Source organism: Rhinopithecus bieti, unplaced genomic scaffold (assembly GCF_001698545.2).
Source record: "Rhinopithecus bieti isolate Rb0 unplaced genomic scaffold, ASM169854v2 scaffold_36410, whole genome shotgun sequence".
Classification (NCBI taxonomy): Eukaryota; Metazoa; Chordata; class Mammalia; order Primates; family Cercopithecidae; genus Rhinopithecus; species Rhinopithecus bieti.
The window spans coordinates 963,598-982,119 of NW_016816076.1; the positions used below are offsets into that span (position 1 = coordinate 963,598).

Genomic DNA, 18,522 nt, shown 5'->3' on the forward strand with positions numbered 1-18,522 from the left:
AAAAAAAAAAAAAAAAAAAAAAAGCTTCCCACTACCCTTTAAATTACACCTAAATGTCGTATGATAGGCTTATAAAAATCTTACATGATCTGCTTCTTCTTACCTCCCCGCTTTCATCTCTAGCCACTCTCTTATTTGCATTCCATAGTCCGATCATCCTGAACCTTTTCCAGTTCTTTCAACAAGCCTTTTTCCATCTTGCTTCTGAACTTAGGAAATGCTATTATTTCTAAGCCTCGAACACTCTTCATCACCCTCTTCCTACGCTTAATGCTTACTGTAAGGACTAGCTTAAACAAAATTACTGCCTGCATAGAACTGTCCTTGATACGCCATCCTCAAGTCTGAGTTGAAGATCTGTCCTGTATGCTACCATAGTCTCCCAGAATTCTCCTATGATAGTGCTTTTTACGCTACCTAGTAGTTTAGTTCAACTGTCTGTGTTTTTCAAGAAAATCACAAAATCATAAGGACTTTATCTATCTCAACTTCTAATGAAGTCCTGGAGCTGACATGGTGTCTGGGATACAGCTGGTATTCAATGAATATGTGTCAGTAAATTCAATTAATTTAATTAATGTAGAAATGTATAGATGAATAGATAGGAAGGAAGTGGGGGCACACAGATAAGACAGATTCAGGGAAGAAAATAAGGCAAGTTGTACTCCAGGTTTCTTCTTAATATATGCTCCTTAAAGTCACCTATAAATTTTATTATTATTAGTCTTTATATTAATAGTCTTTTATTATTAATAGTCTTTATACCAACCCTTTTAATAAATTCCTGAATACTAAATCACAGCAAATAAGATTCTAATTTTTGATATTGTTAATTGGCAATAAAATGGCCATATATCACCTTCATTCAAATTTGCTACAGAAGCTAAAAGGGCTCTAAATCTGATTCAGCAAATATTCTATCCCACTACTTTTTAAGAGTTTGATTCCATTCTGAAGCACGTTTCATAATTTGTATTTACGATTAATACAAGTATTTAGCAATTAGAATATACACGAATTCAAAAAATTCTATTCTCTAATTTTATGTAAACTTTAAAGTGAAAGTAAATCTTATTAATTTTTTTGTGGATACAAATACCCTGGACTTTCCTGATATTTCTGCCGTTAACCTTGCAAGTGGCATTTCCAGAAAATAGGTATATTTCCAAAATTAACAGAGTAAACTGCTCACATTGAGGGATTTAACATTTGTGTATTCAGCTGTCTTCAGAACATTTAAAAACCAATGTCTTTACGAAAACCACAATAAGATACCACTTTATATCCATCATAACGGCTACGATTAAAAAAAGGGGGGGGGGCGGGGGGCTGCATACAGTGGCTCTTGCCTGTATTCCCAGCACTTTGGGAGGCTGAGGCAGGAGGACTGCCTGAGCCCAGGAGTTCAAGACCAGCCTGGGCAACATAGTAAGACCTTATCTCCACAAAAAATAAAAAATTAGCTGAGCGTGGTGGCACATGCCTGTAGTCCCATCTACTCAGGAGGCTGAGGCAAGAGGATCACTTGAGCCCAAGAGTTTAAAGCTGCAGTGAGCCGTGACTGCACCACTGCACTGCAGCCTGGGCAACACAGTGAGACCCTGTCTCAAAAGAAAAAACGAAAGTTAAACATAAAAGCTAATCCAACAATTCCACTTCTGGGTATATATCTAAAAAAAGCAGGGACTCAGACATTTGTACACCAACGTTCACAAAACCATTATTCATAATAGCCAAAATGTGGAAACAACCCAAATGACTATGAACAAATAAATGAATAAACAAAATGTAGTCTATACAAACAATGAAATATTACTCACCCTTAAAAGGAAATTCTGATAAATGCTACAACATGGATGAACCTTGAAGACATTATGCTAAGTGAAATTAGCTAGATACAAAAAGATAAACATTGTATGATTCCACTTATATGAAATACCTACTATAGGCAAATTCACAGAGACAGTGAGTAGAATAAAGGATACCAGCAGCTGGGAGACAGGGGGAAGGGGGAGTTATTAAATAATGGTAGAGTTCCAGTTTGGGATGATGAAAAAGTACTAGAGATGAACAGCAGTGATGTGGTACAACATTGTGAATGTATTTAATGCCTCAGAATTTTACACCTAAAAATGGTTAAAAATGGAAAATTTTATGTATATTCTACTACAAGAAAGGGAAAAAAAAACACAGTGTTCTACCATCACATTAATTCAATAAGACCGAATTCCAGATCGAATTTTGCCATTTCAAAGGTGCCCCACGGAAAAAAAAAAAATTAAGCTTAAAATATTTGTGTTCATTCTGTTTCTTCTCATTTCTTTAACTATCTGATCTCATTTATCGCTAAGTTCTAGAAACATATCCTTCACATTACTCATGCTCTCTTCTGCCACTATCTTAATATATTGCTTTATTATATTGTTTATATTGTTTATATTATATTGTTTTATTATATTGTCTATATGTTGTTTATACTATAGACAATCGAATTTTATAATATCTAAAATCTCTAAACTTAACCAATATAGCATAAGTTTACTTTGGTAAATATTTAAACTAATAGAAGTACATGAAGTTTCAATAAAAACTGGTTTAGGCTGGATGCAGTCACTCACTCCTGTAAAATCCTAGCACTTTGGGAGGCTGAGGCTGGCAGACTGCCTGAGCTCAGGAGTTCGAGACCAGCCTGGCCAACACGGTGAAACACCATCTCTACTAAAAATACAAAAAATTACCAGGGCATGGTGGCTCATGCCTATAATCCCAGCTACTCAGGAGGCCGAGGCATGAGATTGCTTGATCCCAGGAGGCGGAGGCTACAGTGAGCTGAGATTGCACCACAACCACTCCACCCTAGCCTGGGCAACAGAATGAGACTGTCTCAAAAAAAAAAAAAAAAAAAAAAAAAAAACAGACAAAACTGGTTTAAACTGTTCATCACTATAAAATTAACAATAAATATATTAAATGCCAAGCCTGATCAAAATGATTGCTTGATTTTGAAAAAAAAATCCTTATTTATGTTGTATATTTATTCTCTACTACTTCATATTAATCTTCCAATGTGATCAATGAATATTTTACACTTACCTTTGTATGGTATTCCATCGCATCCAATTCACCTTGATTGAAAACAACACATCTTTTACGCTTCTAAAGGGTAGATCAATTACAGGGGAAAAGTTATGTTGCCGTTAATATTTTGCTTTTTCATTATAACATTATTTATGTCTTATATCTTAGTCTAATAATAATTAATAATAGTAGTAATTGTCTACTGAGGTCAAAATCAATGCAAAGGGTATAGACTGAGGGGGTAAGCTTTCCCAAAGTAAATTTAAAACATCATAAACAAAATGGATTGTAAAACGTCACCTCAGCTTTATCTGCTATTAATAAGAAGTAGTTCCGGCCGGGAGCGGTGTCTCACACCTGTAATCCCAGCATTTTGGGAGGCCGAGGCAGGTGGATCACAAGGTCAGGAGATTAAAACCATCCCAGCCAACATGGTGAAACCCCGTCTCTACTAAAAATACAAAAAAAAAAAAAATTAGCCGGGTGTGGTGTTAGGCACCTGTAGTCCCAGCTACTTGGGAGGCTGAGGCAGGAGAATGGCGTGTGAGACTCCGTCTCAAAAAAAAAAAAGAGCTAGTTCCACATGATAAAGTGTAGCATCAGCGCCCATGAAATACAAGGAATCTATGACACTGTATGAAGTTACTAGTGCCATCTACCACTTTATATATGGTATAATTATTCTCAATTTCCTTCATTTCTGAGAAGAGGAACCAGCCAGATGCTATCATCAAAAGAAATTCCAATGCACTTATGACTGATCTGAGGATTAGGTATGAATCAGATTTATATTAACACTGTTCTATATCTAACAATTCCATAGAAAAGAACACATAAGGCCATGCAATATAGAGTAAGGACTTTGTACTTTTTACTGCTGAAACCCCAGTGTTTACCTTGTGTCAAACTCTTAGCAAGCTAACAATAAATGTTTGGTGGCTAAATAAATAAATTGACTTAATATTGTATAATTTGCTTTAGCATATCAGACAGTGTCATCAAGATTACATTTATTACATAGGCTCATCTATTTTTTTCCATGTTACGAGAAATTTACCCAGCCTAAGAGATTAAACATTAAAAATTAATGCCCATACCCTGCAAACTATAAAGTCCTTTACAAAGGCTTGTTATTATCTGAATTACTTATATTACAACAGACTATTTTACTAAGAGCTCAGACAACACTAAATATTTTCTTTTCTGTGCATGACACACAGTAGATGACCAATAAATATTTGATGGAAGAAAAAAGGGGGCTGGGCCTAGTGGCTCACGCCTATAATCTCAGCACTTTGGGAGGCCGAGGCAGGTGGATCACCAGAGATCAGGAGTTCAAGACCAGCCTGGCCAACAAGGTGTCTACTAAAAATACAAAAAATTGGCCGGGTATGGTGGTGGACGCATGTAATCCCAGCTACTCAGGAGGCTGAGAGAGGAGAATTGCTTGAACCTGGTAGGCAGAGGTTTCAGTGAACTGAGATCACACCACTGCACTCCAGCCTGGCAGCAAGACTCCGTCTCAAAAAAAAAAGGGGGGGATCAACACATGAACACATAGAGGGGAACAACAGACACTGGGGCCTACTGGAGGGTAAAGGTCAGAGGATGGGAGGAGGGGAAGGATCAGGACAAGTAACTAATGGGTACCAGGCTTAATACCTGGGTGATGAAATAATTTGTACAACAAACCTCCATGACACAAGTTTATCTATATAACAACCCTATACATGTACCTGTGAACTTAAAAGTTAAAAATTAAAATTAAAATTAAAAAAAGAAAAATATGCACAAAAGTCACAACATTAAAAAGTTCTACTTCAGAAAATGTATTTTCCTTATTACTTCCCTTATTCTAATTCTCAACAAACTTTCATATTTAATATCTTTCTTCTCCACCTAATTATAAGATCCATGGGGGAGGGATCATGTTTATCTTGTTTCATCACTATGCATACAATGGCACATAGAGAGAGCTCAAGTGCTTGTTCTGTGAGTAATGAATGTTAATCCTATCACAAAAAAGAAAATGCACATGTACCCTAGAACATAAAGTATAATAAAAAAAAATTTAAAAAAAGAAAATGCTGATTATCATCTATCTAAAATGGACTTTGTAAAATCACCTCTAAACTCCTGAAAGATATAAAAAGTATTAAAGCATAATTAATCTGATCCTATATGGCATTCTCAAAACTCTACTAAAAGACTGCACCAGTGTGAATATACAAATACATATACTTTACAAATGGGTATATTTACCACAGGAGCTTTCTACTTGTATCACTAGAAATTTTTAAAACAATCACTCTTCTTACAAACTTGTATTACATATCTCCAAGGGATAGCTCTCTAAAAACCTCCAAAAAACCACTTATGGCTTAGAAATTTTGCAGAAAACTTTTATTTTTTAAAGCAAAACAGTTATAAACATAGTCATTAATACAAATGCCTAATCAAGAAAAGGATTTTTTGTTTGGTTTTTTATTTTTTCTTTTCTTTTCTTTTCTTTTTTGCTTTCTGGGTTTATTTTCTTTGCTTAATTTACAGAGAATTCACTTCCCAGCCAACTTTCCTTATTTTTGAAATGCTATGCAATTTGGTCTTCTGAGAATAGTTGAAGCTAGAAAAAAGCTACAAATTATTTTGGATATGCTATAAGCCTTCGTGGGTTTTATTGATTCTTTATACTTAATGAGTCACCAGATATTTAAGACATGTAGATGATAAATCTCAGTTATGTTTTCTGCAGAAAAATAAATATTTCTTTAAACTTTCTACCTTCCCAATAATAGAAATGGAGATTTCTTTTTTAACACCATTCATCAGATCTTCCTTTTCATTACTTTGCTGGCATTCTTTGTGAACAGCTGGAGTTATATAAGGTTTGGTGACATCAAACAGTTCAGGTCGAAAAACAAATTTTTGTGTGAACATTTCATAATTTCCTCCATCATCATTCTCTGGCTTAGTGGTAGGGTCAGAAGCAATAGATGCAGCACAGGCTCCAGAAGAGGACACAGAATCCATTTGAAGAGACTCAAAGTGAACAGAAGTAGTGAACTCATTTTTACTGCAACAAGGTTCATGATGCTGGTGAAGTTGATAGTTTATCTTGTTGATAAAAGAAAGATGATCCAGTAACCACCCAGCTGACAACTGATGTACCACAGACATTCCCTTCCTTTAAAAAAGCCTCTGGGAATTAGGAACTAGAAGTAAAATCTAACTTTCCAGATTAGCTTCTTAAATGTCTTGTATTTCAATAAACATACACTTCATACACAAAGATGTGATGTACAAGTACATAAACCTGACATGCACATTGAAGAGAATTTAGCATTCATGATATGTTAATATATACAGAAATTCTAAGGAAAATTGCAATGTTTTAATATAAACTTTCTTTTTAATTTCAGAGTTGATAATTCAACATTTTCAGCCAAAATTTGGCCAAAGGGGGTTAAAACCTGATCTTATGTCTGGAATCTCAATGTGATCCTCCTGTCTTTCTGGGGCCCCCACAACTTCTTGCTTTGGTCCTTGGGTCTAGCCACTATCCTCCAAGTCAGGAAGTCACTGAATCCTTAAAAGGACAAAGTATCCTGTAAAAGCAAAGAACACTATATTAGCTATGTGAATTCACCCGTTTTAATGAGATAAACCTATCTAGAGAGGGGCACAGAATTTCAGAAGGTGCTGTTAGCAGGTAATCCCTCATTTTCTCAAACTACACTTGTCATAGTAAGTCAGTCCATTCTCCAGTATCAGCTGCCCTGCTTAATCACTACTACCAATGGAGTAATAAGGTAAAAAGAAAAAATTGTTCTAGTCAGAGAAAATGCAATTTTAACAGCACATCAGAAGCACTAAACCCTACCAAAACTGCAAGGTTAAGAGTCTAGATCTGTAATTGGTTCTGAGCGATACCACTTGGATAACTAGGTTTCTCAGAACCAACCTTTGTTCAAAAGATGGATTAGAGTTCTAGATATTGCTTTCTAAATCCAGTGCGGTGGAGAACTTAAGAGGGGACAGAATAATAAATAAATGAGTGACTAATGGCACAATAAATAATCATAGCATTTAGATTCAAATTTCTAACTCCATAAGTGATATTATGATGTACATTGGTTTTCATCCACAGTTCCTGGCTCAGAGCCCCTGTAGCCTTACTGAGTGCACGGATGAAGGCTGAGTTGATCACCACTGACCAATGATGTAATCATTCATGTCTATACAATGAATCTGGGAGATGTGACACTATCTCAAGATAAAAATAGTGTCAGAAATAAATTAGAGGGAAGAAAGGGCCAGCCTAAGAGTGACAGTGACACATGATGGCAGCCACGACAGGCTCAGGAGTAGGAGTACCTCTCAATTTCCAACTGTTGGAAGAACCTGAAGAAGGTTAGAAAGGGATGGCCAGGCATGGTGGCTCACGCCTGTAATCCCAGCACTTTGGGAGGCCGGGGCGGGCGGACAGCCTGATGTTGGGAGTTCGAGACCAGCCTGGCCAACATGGTGAAACCCTGTCTCTACTAATGGTACAAAAATAGCTGGGCGTGGTGGCATGCACCTGTAATCCCAGCTACTCGTGAGGCTGAGGCATGAGAATCACTTGAACCCAGGAGGGAGAGGTTGCAGTGAGCCAAGATTGCACCACTGCACTCCAGCCAGGGCAATAAGAGTGAAACTACGTCTCAAAAAAAAAAAAAAAAAGAAAGAAAGGAGTATGAGATGGCACAGTTAGCTAGAGTCTTGAAGATGATAAAGACATGACCCTTACCAAATGGACAGGGATGATAATTGGGCCTCCAAGAACAATTTACGAAAACTGAATATGCAGCCTTAAAATAGAATGTGGACCTAAATACCCAGCAGCACTCCCCTCTGTAAGACGTGTAACAAAAATTAATATGGAATTAGCTGTTCTAAAGGAGTGGTGGACTCAAGAGCCATTTCAGTGCCAGCAAAATAGTAGAATTCACATAGCATTAAAGTTGTCTTAGAAGAGGTTGGACACCTAATGACATCTAAAGAAAACATGAAACTCCCTCAGCAGCCTGAAAGACAAGTGTTACAGCAATTAATCAAAAAGAAAAACCACAGTCCCTTTTCCCCACCCCCATTCAATTTAAGCAGTCTTCATTTTCAACAGTAGTAAATTTTCTAGATACATCTTGTAGACTTCAAAGTACTAGAAAGGCTGTTCCTATTCCAAAGAAATGTATCTTAAGATACTGTGAATGATACGAACTTTTGTCCATTTGAAATATGTAAGCTGTGCTATAACACATCATCCTGTCCAGCGACAGGATCAAGAAAGTATATTTAAATTGATCCCCATCATAACTGGTGAGGTACATCTAATTCAACTGTGGAAAGACATCACACAATCACCTTGCTGCTCCTTACATGGCCTGGGGTCTCTGCCTTCTCCCCTTACCACTCTCCCTGCCTCCCACCCCCACCCCCTGCAACAGCCCTCTAGCCTGGGAGGCTTGTTAGAGTAGATGCCAAGATCACAGCCTGTGGGACCACTGCTGAGTGTGTGGGCACTCAGTTTAAGTATTCAATGATACTCCTTCCAAACCACTGTCCTGTCCCCACCTCTTCCACTCCCACCTAGGCGAAAGCACAGATCATAAGCCCTCCACTCTGCTCCCCTCTGAGATTGGCCTTCCATGAGGAATTCAGGGCTTTCCCCCTATCTTCTCTTCCCCACCTTTATCAAGAGATGCTGCTCCCTCCCTGTCAAGTCTCTTTTTGCACTGCCACCACCCAACACTTCCTTGCTTTGACCAGAAGCCATAAGGTAAGGTTGGAAGCACATTTATTCACTCTCCACCAGCCTAGGAAATGAATATTGGGTCCTCAGCCCTGCCACTTTCTGCTGTTATCATCAGCCTTTTAACTCAGGTTTTGATATGGTGAAAAGAAGAGTCACCCGGGTTATTCAGACACCCCGGCTCTCAGGGTCCTTGGTAGTTAAACCTGGGAAAAGGCCACATGAAGACAACTGTAAGCACACATGATCCCTCTGAATTGTTTTCTTTTCCTGAAATTGTGCTTGCTCTTAAAAATTGAAGTTTTAAACAGGGCTCTCATTTGATCACCCTTGCAATCTATTGGAGTCTAGCTTGAAATGTGACAACTGGAACCAAAAGAACCGTGAATTTGGTGCCTACTTTGGTGCTGCTGCTTCTCAAGATCCTCAGCAGTGATTAAGAACTTTGGGCGCACAGCAGGAATATCAGGAAATTGTCAGGCTTGACTTCCTGGCAAATTGCTGCCAGGACCACTAAATGCTGAACTGTGGATGTATACCGAAATATAAGCAATTCTTTCTGTACTAAAGTTTTTTTAAATTTCGTATTTGTGTAAAACCACTTTTTGAAGCAACAACTATCTAGTCTGAAAAGCAAGCGATGTTTCCATTAATATTTTCTGGGGAAAACATTAGTGCTAAGGATTTAACAATCTGTAGGTAAAGTTTAAGCTAATAGTATTCCACAAGGAGACTTTCTGATTATCGGACTGTTGCCTAATTTTAATATGATTTTTATATTAATATAATCCTTGGTTCCTCCCCATCCCCTTCATAGGCCACAGCTGATGTCAAATGGTCCTGGAATGGCTACTGAGAGCTAGAAATTCAGAAGGGAAAATTGAAACTCAGAGCAGAAAGGCAACCTGCCCAAAAATAACAACGCTAGTTAATAGCACAATTGCTACCAGACCCAAGTATCCAGACTTCCTGGAGCTGTGAGATCTTTCATCACCACCACTCTCCAGGTACCGGGCAGTGCCTGTTTCTGGGTTCAAACTCACAGCAGCGAGGAAATCCTATTTTAGCAAAGTGATTTACTGTTACCGTTGTTAGTGTACCCCTCTCCTGCGTCTCTGCTTCACATCCACTCCCTCGCCGCCCGCCCCCAACCACTCGGATTCTTCCTAGCCTCTCACAGGTCAGCCACCACTAGAGGACCGTGAGACTCCGGTAGGTGATCAAATACTGACCCCGAATTTCGGCGGCAGCCGTGCCAACGCAATCCTTGGAGCCCACCGCCCCCACTCCGCAGCCCCTCTCCCACCTCACCTCTTCCCTTGTCAGAAAAGCGGACGCCGCCTTTCCAGACTCTCCTCATGAAAACAGCACCCATCTAAATAGTGATCAAGAAAACTCCCCTTCAGTCCACAGGAAAAAACCTTTCTCTTTTTCTAAGAGTCCAGGGGCGCCGCCATGTTGCTGTACGGAAAAACGTTTCCAGGGCTAGTTGGAGCGCTCAGGGCGCTCCTCGGCGCTCAGGCTGCTCACGGGTCTTCAGACCTAACTTTAGGGGTCGTGCCCTAAAGACGGGATCCGATTTCGAAGGGACGCTTACACTGGCCCACAGACACCAGTTCCTGGGTGAGGCGGCAGGGCGCGACCAGCACACAGACTTCCAGCGACTAGGCGGTCGCATGAAAGTTACGGAGCGCGTCGTGCGTAATGACGTCAGCGCCGGCGGAGAATTTCAAATTCGAACGGCCTTGGCGGGCAGAGGAAGGAGCTGGTGTTTTGGTGACTGCTGTCCTATCTAGCGGATACTTGCACGGTTTACAGAAATTTGGTCCCTGGGTCGTATCAGGAAACTGGATAAAAGGTGACTGATGACATTGGATTAACTTTGTTTCTGCAGAACTGTTCTGGATGAAGAAAGTAATGGCGCAAATGACTTCAATTTAGAGGTCCTGAGGCAATGTTTTGGTGTTTGTTTGCTGTTGAGAGAAGCGTCCAGGCCAAAACTGTGCGAGGCGCTGGTTTCACGGGGTCCATTCAATTTCTAGTGGCAAGGATTTCCCAAGGAGGAAAGGAGAGGGCCTGGGGGACACTGATGAGGATTGGAGGCTCGGGAGAGGAAATTGGGAAGAATTGAAGGGGGCGGAAAGAGATGGACAAGAGAGGATCCGTTGGGTGGGTTGCATCCTAATACTAGTGTAGCTTCTTAGTGGCCGTGTAGGACTGCGTAGAAGTCTTCATCTTAAATCATGAGAGCACATTATAAGTGGAGATTAAACGTGGACACACAGGTGTGGGTGGAAAAGTTGAATAGATGAAAAAGCGCACATTGAAGAAGAAATAGGCGGCCAAAACCAAGAAGAGTGTAATCAGTGTAAAAGACTAAGGAGTACCCAGAGAAGTAAAAGGATTGTCGCCTTCCTGAAAGCCAGGGCAGGACCTGAGAAGTCTGGGTGCAGAGATGAGACGGGATCAAAAGTTTTGTCAATCATGTGTATCCTAGGAGACAACCTTTTTAGCAGATGTGAAGGGAGTGACCTGTTATTGTGCTTTGTAAATGGAGGCAGCCTATAGACCATTTTATGGACCAGATGATTTATCCTTGTTGAAGGGGAGATTGATGCCAAAAGGGCAGTAATTGAGGAAACAGTGGGTTAAGGATAGAGCAGGAGAGATTGACATTAGGAAAACAGAATAGTTCCATTCTCTGAAACCAAAGAAAAGGAAACATTTTGAGGTGAATAAGAGAATTTGAGGTAATTTTTTTGTCTTCCTGTTGAAGTAGGCACAGCCAACAGCAGTGATGTGGTGTGAGTAATAGACAGGGCTTTAGCTACCACGGATACCTTTGTGAAGGCAAAAACCGTAACTTATTCATCTTTGCTTCTCCTGCATTGCCTAGCACACTCCCTTACACATAGTGGGCAGTTAATAAATGTTTATGTTGCATATTTTTAAATGGAATTAAATAGATGTTCCCTGCAAATGAGAACTTCAGTGCACATTGACAAATACAGATACCCCAGGGGAAAGATGATGATCTTGAAGAAACAATGAAACCTGACTGCCTTTCTGTTTAAGGATAAATAGTTGCTTAATGTACCATCTCTATCTGGAAAGTTTTTTTTTAATACTGAATTCGTGAATGTAGGTCATCAGCATGAAACGCAGTTCAGTTTCCACCGGTGGTGCTGGCCGCCTCTCCATGCAGGAGCTAAGATCCCAGGATGTAAATAAACAAGGCCTCTATACCCCTCAAACGTGAGTATTTCCCTTCTGGTTCCAGCTTGCATGCTTTATCATCTTAAGCAAAGAAATCATCAAAATAGTTAATACAAATATGTAATATGAGTGATGTCTTGGTGAATCTTGTCTGTTCCCAGGGGTACCTAATTTTAGATCAATGAAATCTAAAAGTGGACATGATACTCTGCTAGGTGTTGTGTGTCTCATTTATTTCTTTAATTTCCAAAGCCAAATGCTTTACCAGGCACCCCCTAAAAGGACTGTTAATTCTTCTTCAGTACTCTCTTATATTTCTCTTTTATTCTAGAGCTACTTGTTTAAGCAGACTCTGTGCTGTAACTTAGAGTTCACTGAGATATCTCCAATTAGCAAAGCTTCAATCAAATCAGAGCAAAATTATTTGCTCTCATAATAAGGTATAATATAGTAGCAGCCTACAAAACACCACTCCCCCAAACTCATTCCTCAAGATTTGCTGGAAAAAATATCTGAAAGAACTTGCTATCATAAAACTATGGTTTTTCATTATGAGTGATTATCTTCCAGGTAAGAGAAGGCTATCTGTAAGCCATTGTAGAGCTGTGTAAATTCTTCTCTAGGACCGAGGTACAAGTTACTTGCTAACGGTTTTTAAATTAGTTGGATTTACATAGCATGAGCGTATGCTACTTTTAGAAATTTGAAATGTTTATATATTTTCCTTTTGAATACTGTAAACCAGGAAAATTTTTGTGCCGTTATACGTTACTTATGCCAAAAAGACGTTATGCCTTTAATTGTATTACAAGCTAGAAGGTCACCATTGTCAATGTTTTTTGCCTGCAGTTTAGATAATGTAATAAGTGCAGCTACATTCTGATACAGAGTAGGTTCTAAAAGAAAAAAAAAATGTAAATGTGGTTAAGATAGTGGGAATCATAATGTAGATAGGATTTTTGTTCTGCAGAGAAGCCAAAGACTTAAATCTGCGTAACAAGCCTTACCTTTGACCATTTTGTCTTAACTGGACTTCTTACCTACACTTTTCTTTGTCTTGGCAAATAAGTGAAATAAGCCGGGAATAGACAATTAAACAGCACATGTTCTCATAGGTAGAAGCTGAAAAAAGTTTATCTCATAGAAGTAAAAAATAAAATGGATGCTACAGGCTGCGAAGGGTAAAGAGAAGAGGGAAAGAGGGAGAGATCTGTAAAAGGACACAAAATTATAGCTAAATAGGAGGAATAAGTTCTGTCGTTCTATAGCACTGTATAATGACTATAGTTAACAATAACATATTGTATAGTTTTAAATAGCTAGGAGAATATTGACTGTTCCCAACACAAAGAAATGATAAATGTTTGAGATGATGGATATGGTAATTACCCTCATCTGATCACTGTACATTATATGTAGCACAGCATCACTATCTACCCCATAAATCGGTACAATTATGTGTCAATTTTTAGTTTTTTTCTGTTAATTTAAAATTAGAAAGTAATAATAATAATGATATTTAGGCCTGAAAGTATGTTCTGCGTCTTTGAGCTACAAATTTTCTATCTTGTTCTTTACCTTCAGGGGTGTTTTTTCACCTTGTTTTTACCCTTTGAAAATGCAAATTTAGGGTAGAAAATGTTTAGATAGTTATTAAAAATGAGATGAGTAAAACAGAGCATGCTGAGGTTAAAACAAAGACTAAATCTACCAAAGGGGACCTCTGCTGGTCCCTCAACGTTACAAGCATTATAACTTATAGTACCGTGTGTAGCCCATCCTGTTTATAACAGCTTTCATGACTGCTAAACATTTTTATGATTTTGAATTATTTTTATAGGTAGTGGGGAAGAGTTGTTGGTTCTAGCATATTTCTAAACGTTACTCAAGCTAATTTTTATTTTTATTTTAAAGAGTTGTTTTCTATTTTCCTTTAAAGCAAAGAGAAACCAACCTTTGGAAAGTTGAGTATAAACAAACCAACATCTGAAAGAAAAGTCTCACTATTTGGCAAAAGGTAATTATATTTTTTATTAGCTCTAATAAAGGGATTCTTATAGTCATACATTGTTGCCCTCAGAGAACAAATACATTAGATGACATGGTTCCTTTCGAGAGAAAAGTTATAATCTAGTTTTCCTCTGATTTTAAATGGTTAACATTTTAGGTTATATCTGCTTTAGACAGTATAGCTAACACATTCAGACCCCTATTTCATTGTTACAAGTAAATAGTTGATCGAAAATTCTATACCTAGCTTTCAGACGCAGTGGAGTCATCACATTTTAAAATAAGGAGTGGCCAGGCATGGTGGCCACACCTGTAATCCCAGCACTGTGGGAGGCCGAGATGGGAGGATTGCTTGAGTCTAGGAGTCCAAGACCAGCCTGGGCAACGTGACAAGACTCTGACTCTACATTTTTTTAATTAGCCAGGCAGGCATGTAGACCATGTTCTGTGGCTCACACCTGTAATCCCAGCACTTTGGGAGGCTGAGATGGGAGGCTGAGATGATCTTGAGTCCAAGAGTTCAAGACCACCCTGGGCAACATTGCAAGACCCTGTCTTTACAAAAAAAAATTGTTTTTAATTAGCCAGGTATGGTGGCTCACACCTGTAATCCCAACACTTTGGGAGGCCAAGGTGGGCAGATCACTTGAGTTCAGGAGTTCAAGACCCAGCTGGGCAACATGGTAAAACCCTGTCTCTACCAAAAATACAGTTATTAGCTGGGGGCAGTGGCACATGCCTGTAATCCCATTTACTTGGGAGGCTGAGGCAAGAGGATCACGTGAACCCAGGAGGCGGAGGGTGCAGTGAGCTGAGATCATACCAGTGAACTCCACCCTGGGTGACAGTGAAACTCTGTCTCAAAAAGAAACTTTTTTTAATTTAAAAATTAGCCAAGCATCATGGTGCACGCCTATAATCCTAGCTACTCAAGAGGCTTAGGCAGGTTTGCTTGAGCCCAGAAGGTCGAGGCTCCAGTGAGCCTTGTTAGTGCCACTGCACTCCAGCCTAGGCAACAGAGAAACGCCCTGTCTCAAAAAAATAAATGTAAAATGAAAAAACATCATCGAGTCCAACATTTTAGTCTTTTTTTTAACAGTCTAAAAGGTTAATGAGAACTCCACAGAGCTTTTGTTTTATGGGCTATATCTGTCGAAATTAACTGTACTAGAAAGTAAAACTGAGAAAAATTTAAAATATATATTCAATTTAAAATAACAGTCCATTACATGGTAACATAAATAGCATGTTTTAACTTTTAAAAAACATATTTTCAAAAATATAACAATTTCAGTAAGAAGAGTGACATTGTTATACGTTTTTGCAAATCTCTTACGGCTTAATAGCAGACAGCTAGATTCTAATACTTGCTTCTGCATTTAATCATTTACAGTATCATACATCATGTTACCAGCCTTTGGAAAACTCCACTGTACACTCATGAGAGATTGAAAATGAAAAGAGCAAATAACATCTTAGTTTTATCATAAAACTAGTTTTGACTTCTCAGTGATCCCTAGACAACACTTTGAGAACAACCCTCTATCTGGAGTAGGTCCGTAGTTGTCTAGGCTGCAGGTTGGAGAAGGATTGACTGTTAATGGGCATAAGGAGACTTTGGGGGATGATAGAAATGGTCATATTTTGATTGGCAGAGGTGACACAAGTGCGTATATTGTCAAACTTCATCAAACTGTATGCTTTAAACAGGTGCATTTTATTATCAACAAATTATGCCAATAAAATTGATGTTTTTTTAAAATTGTTCAACCCCAAAATTAAGGTGATAAATTATGTTGTTGTCTCGCCAAAGCAAAACTTTAAGACAAACCTGTTTCTTCCATTGTTTCGAAAATATTTAGAGGTGAAGTACTTGTCACCTTTTTAAAAAGTCTCTGCCGTGAAACCAATTTGGTTTTATTGGTTTAAACTTCCATTTTTGGTATTTATTTCAGTTGATAAAAAAATCTTAAGGTATTTTTGTAATGTAACTCATCTCAGAGCTAAACTTTAGAGGTGATAGTAATGAAATCTAATATTTATGGAGCATTCCTATAGGCCAGACATTGAGTGTTTTATCTATGTTAAATCTTTCAATCAATCCTCACAACTGCCCTATGAGAAGATAGTGATATTGTCTGCATTTTTTTTTTTTTTTTTTTTTTTTTGAGATGGAGTCTCACTCTGTCGCCCAGGCTGGAATGCAGTGGCGCGATCTCGGCTCACTGCAACCTCCACCTCCCCGGTTCAAGCAATTCTCCTGCCTCACCCTCCCAAGTAGCTAGGATTACAGGTATCTGCCAACACATCCAGCTAATGTTTTTGTATTTTTAGTAGAGACGAGGTTTCACCATCTTGGCCAGACTGGTCTTAAACTCCTGACCTCATGATTCACCCACCTCGGCCTCCCAAAGTGCTGGGATCACAGGCATGAGCCACTGTGCCCAGCCAAGTGTGTGTTTATTCTTGCCTTGTTTTACATCCTTATGTTTAACTGCTGTAACCTCATATTTTACTCTTCATTATTTGCTCTTTTTCTCTGCTTTAAATGAGATAAATCTGTTTAGTTATAAGAATGTAATGTTTGATGTTGATATTAAAATGCAAAACTGCCTTGAAATAATTTAGTCTTGATCACAGAAGGAAATAGTTTTAACTGGCTTTTTAAAAATATATTTCCAGAACTAGTGGACATGGATCCCGGAATAGTCAACTTGGTATATTTTCCAGTTCTGAGAAAATCAAGGACCCGAGACCACTTAATGACAAAGCATTCATTCAGCAATGTATTCGACAACTCTGTGAGGTACTTTAGGATTTTAATCTCAACTGTGATTGTTGTCAAAATTATTGGAAAATCATTTTCCAAAAATTTTCCATTACAAAATGTTTGGTGGTTCATAAAAATTATTGTAGTTTCTTACAGAAAATGGTTATGCATATAATGTGTCCATGAAATCTCTACAAGCTCCCTCTGTTAAAGACTTCCTGAAGATCTTCACATTTCTTTATGGCTTCCTGTGTCCCTCATACGAACTTCCTGACACAAAGTTTGAAGAAGAGGTTCCAAGAATCTTTAAAGACCTTGGGTATGTACATTTCTCATTAGTTAGAGATGTGACTGGCACACAGAGATGAAACAAATTAAATCAATTTGTAAAAAGTTTGAGTTACAGAAATAATATGTTTTAGGATGATCACTGTGAAAAATATATGTAGGATAAATTGAAGAGAAAAAAAGCAACTGCTTACAAAAAAACAAATAAAAATTGCTGGTGTAGAAGCAGGAAGGATTAACAAATTGTTAGTAAGTGATGAAGTTTGATGATGGATACAGATGGATTAAATACACTTTTCTTTGTTAAAAAAAACTACTCGTAGGTTATTACAGAGCAAGAGAAGATAGAATATAAAGCCCTGAACTGCTGAAGTGACAGAGAGTAGAAAAGACAGGCTGGATACCACAGATTTTACAGAAGCCAAAAAAAAAAAAAAACCAGGATTCACGCCTGGTGAAAACAGAGTGTGATGAAATTGAAAGGGGGAAGAATGGATTTGGAGGTGTACATACATGTTGTTTATTGGAGGTATATTGAATTTGAGGGAACATAAGATCCTTTGGGAGAGTAGTCCAGCATTTTGGTTGTATAGCTCAAGTTCTGCAGCTTGGGGGATAGATGTACAAAGTAATCTACAGAGAAATAGACAGAGATTAAGATGACTAAGGATAGAATCCCAACATATCTTACCTCTAAACAAGTCAAGACTGGGTGTGTATGTGGAATTGTTTAATGTAGCTTCTTGATTAACCATTATGTTTAGTAGATTATAGTAACATCAAATTAGCTTATGTTTTTCTGATTTCTCATAGGTATCCTTTTGCACTATCCAAAAGCTCCATGTATACAGTGGGGGCTCCTCATACGTGGCCTCACATTGTGGCAGCCTTAGTTTGGCTAATAGACTGCATCAAGGTATTTGATTTGTTCTTTTGAAATGTATACATGGGAAAGGGTCTTTATCCTCAAAAGATATTTTCTCTCCCAGTCTTTTGACAGTATTCTCAAAGTCTGTTTCAGAGTTTTCATTTTCAAAGCACATTTAATTTTAAGTTTTCAAACTAGTATCACGAGGTAAAAGGAAGAAAGTACCAAATTGACAAGGAGATTATTTATTATCATGAGGCTTTACAACTCAAAAAATGAATCAATAGGAAATTCATTTTTTATTTTCCCTCATGACATTCATTTTCACCCCCTTTTTTTTTTTTTGAGACAGTCTTGCTCTGCCGCCCAGGCTGGAGTGCAGTGGCGCAATCTTGGCTCACTGCAACCTCTGCCTCCCGGGTTCACACCCTTCTCCTGCCTCAGCCTCCCGAGCAGCTGGGACTACAGGCGCCCACCACCACGCCTGGCTAATTTTTTTTT

General features: G+C 38.4%; 2 protein-coding genes across 2 annotated transcripts in view; one reads left to right on the forward strand and one right to left on the reverse strand.

Moving 5' to 3' along the window:
- The window catches only part of METTL4 (methyltransferase 4, N6-adenosine), a 34,842-nt gene extending 24,300 nt beyond the window's left edge, over positions 1 to 10,542 (reverse strand). Inside the window, 3 exon segments of the mRNA XM_017854309.1 lie at positions 3,094 to 3,156; positions 5,860 to 6,683; positions 10,181 to 10,542. Coding sequence (XP_017709798.1) covers positions 3,094 to 3,156; positions 5,860 to 6,255 — 459 coding nt within the window. The 5' untranslated portion in view covers positions 6,256 to 6,683; positions 10,181 to 10,542.
- Positions 10,543 to 10,554: 12 nt separating this feature from the next.
- Positions 10,555 to 18,522, forward strand: part of NDC80 (NDC80 kinetochore complex component) — a 48,101-nt gene continuing 40,133 nt past the window's right edge. Inside the window, exons 1-6 of the mRNA XM_017854303.1 lie at positions 10,555 to 10,727; positions 12,015 to 12,124; positions 14,025 to 14,102; positions 16,778 to 16,901; positions 17,012 to 17,184; positions 17,967 to 18,069. Coding sequence (XP_017709792.1) covers positions 12,024 to 12,124; positions 14,025 to 14,102; positions 16,778 to 16,901; positions 17,012 to 17,184; positions 17,967 to 18,069 — 579 coding nt within the window. The 5' untranslated portion in view covers positions 10,555 to 10,727; positions 12,015 to 12,023. The remainder of the gene's footprint in view (positions 10,728 to 12,014; positions 12,125 to 14,024; positions 14,103 to 16,777; positions 16,902 to 17,011; positions 17,185 to 17,966; positions 18,070 to 18,522) is intronic.